This window comes from Nilaparvata lugens, chromosome Y, assembly GCF_014356525.2.
Source record: "Nilaparvata lugens isolate BPH chromosome Y, ASM1435652v1, whole genome shotgun sequence".
Lineage (NCBI taxonomy): Eukaryota > Metazoa > Arthropoda > Insecta > Hemiptera > Delphacidae > Nilaparvata > Nilaparvata lugens.
Genome location: NC_052519.1, coordinates 2,926,667 through 2,928,751, shown reverse-complemented (window position 1 = coordinate 2,928,751; position 2,085 = coordinate 2,926,667). Strand labels below are relative to the sequence as shown.

The 2,085-nt window shown below is 41.2% G+C and overlaps 1 protein-coding gene across 1 annotated transcript in view; it reads left to right on the top strand.

The window, feature by feature from the left end:
- Nucleotides 1-851: 851 nt before the first annotated feature.
- The window catches only part of LOC120355187 (cadherin-23-like), a 65,288-nt gene continuing 64,054 nt past the window's right edge, over nucleotides 852-2,085 (top strand). Inside the window, 1 exon segment of the mRNA XM_039443514.1 lies at nucleotides 852-1,389. Coding sequence (XP_039299448.1) covers nucleotides 852-1,389 — 538 coding nt within the window.

Genomic DNA, 2,085 nt, shown 5'->3' with positions numbered 1-2,085 from the left:
TGTAATATATAATTTGATTGAGAAATGCTCTGACTATCAACGTTTGCTTCATATCATGATACTAGTATTGAAGGCAGTGCGAATATTGCCGAAAGCAGGTGAACTGGAATTTGATGCGGCGGAGAGATATTTGTGTAGAGTCGTACAGAGAATTCATTTTTCACGTGAGCTTGTTCAACTAAAAAAGGGTGAAGATTGTGCCCCCAAATTTCAGCGTTTGTCACCGTTTATAGACAATGAGTTAATTCGAGTTGGTGGTCGTTTACCGAACTCAGACATGGATTTTGACAGCTGTCACCCTATTGTCTTGCCTAAGAGTGATCCTTTCATCACCCTTCTTGTCGATCATTATCATCGAAAAAATTGTCATGCTGGTCCTCGTCTATTAATGTCGTTAATAAGACAGAGGTTCTGGATATTTTCTGCTTGTGTGGTCATTCGGAGTCGTATTCAAAAATGCAATAGGTGTCTCCGATGTCGGCCTAGCGTAACACTTCCCAAAATGGGTGATTTGCCTGCATGCAGGGTACTCCAGAGTAAACCGTTTGGACAGTGTGGTGTTGATTATGGTGGGCCTGTACGCATCACAATGGCTCGATGCAGAAATCCACTCATCCTCAAGGCCTACATTTGTCTATTTGTTTGTATGTCAACAAAGGCTGTGCACATAGAATTGGTTTCTGATTTATCTACGCCGATGTTTCTTTCAGCATTTCGCTGATTTTTATCTTGACGCAGACCTTGCCGTGTAATTTATTCCGATAATGGTACAAATTTCGTTGGTGCGCATGCACATCTGGTACAGTTAGCGAAATTATTGGATTCGTCGGAATTTCAAAATACAATTACTAATGAGCCATCGAGATAATGATTATCGAGTGGATTGGAAATTCATTCCCGCTGCTTCCCCAAATTTCGGTGGAATTTGGGAAGCCAACATAAAATCGGTCAAGTCGCATTTGATAAAGGTGATTGGCGATCAACTATTGACCTATGAGGAGATGAATACTGCGTTGGTTCAAGTGGAGGCGGTGTTGAACTCTCGGCCATTGTGCCCTTTGAGCGAGGATCCAAACGAACCTCTCGCCTTAACTCCGGCTCATTTTTTGAAGTTGACACCGTTGACGGCTTTTCCAATGAAGGATGTGACCGACATTCCCGTCAATCGTCTCACTCGTTACGAACTCATCGACCAGCTTGTTCAATCGTTTTGGAATAAGTGGAGAAAGGAGTATCTCCATGAATTACAAGTACGTGGAAAGTGGTCCAAGTCATCACCTCTTCTCACTGTTGGAACGGTTGTGATAGTGGATCAGCCTAATCTACCCCCATTGAAGTGGCCTCTAGGAATCATTGAGGAAGTGTTTCCTGGAGCCGATGGTGTCATACGTGTGGCAGTAGTACGTTTAGCTACTGGTCGTTTCAAACGTCCTGCCACCAAATTGTTTCCATTGCCCACACAATAATTCTTAGGATAAGAATTATTGTTCATTTTTTTTTGTGTTAGCATTTTTCTTTTGTCGTCTTATTTTTCTTTCGGTTTGTTTTGTTTTGTCTAGTTTTGGCCAAAGTTGTGGCTGCAAACTACGTTTCAGGGTGGGGGGAATGGTGACGCCCTTTAACGTATTTAGATTAAGTCTAGTTTTAAGTCTCGCGGCAGTTGTAGTGGCGAGGCCGGCAGCTGCTGCGCCCTAGCGGATAAGTTAGTATTTAGATTATTCTATCGCATAATCGTCAGTTGAATTTGTCAGCTTGGATCGGATGGTGAAAAAGCAGGATCGTTGTTGTTTTTTCGATTGTTGCCGTGGAAATTCAATTTTACACGTTCGTCGTTGTGTTAAAATTATTATCAATATATTAACTGTCCCAAGTTGGGGAAAAGTACAGTTTTTCCTTGTTATTTGTGAATATATATATATATTGAAATATTCAACTAGTGCGATCAGACTTTGAATTGTACAGCAGTGTAAAGTAATAGTCAATATAGTAAAGTTATCTTCCAAGCAATTTTCGGACTGATCAGTAATGGAATTGATGCCAGAAATAACATACATCGGATAGGAGTAGCAGATGTACAAGAGAAGC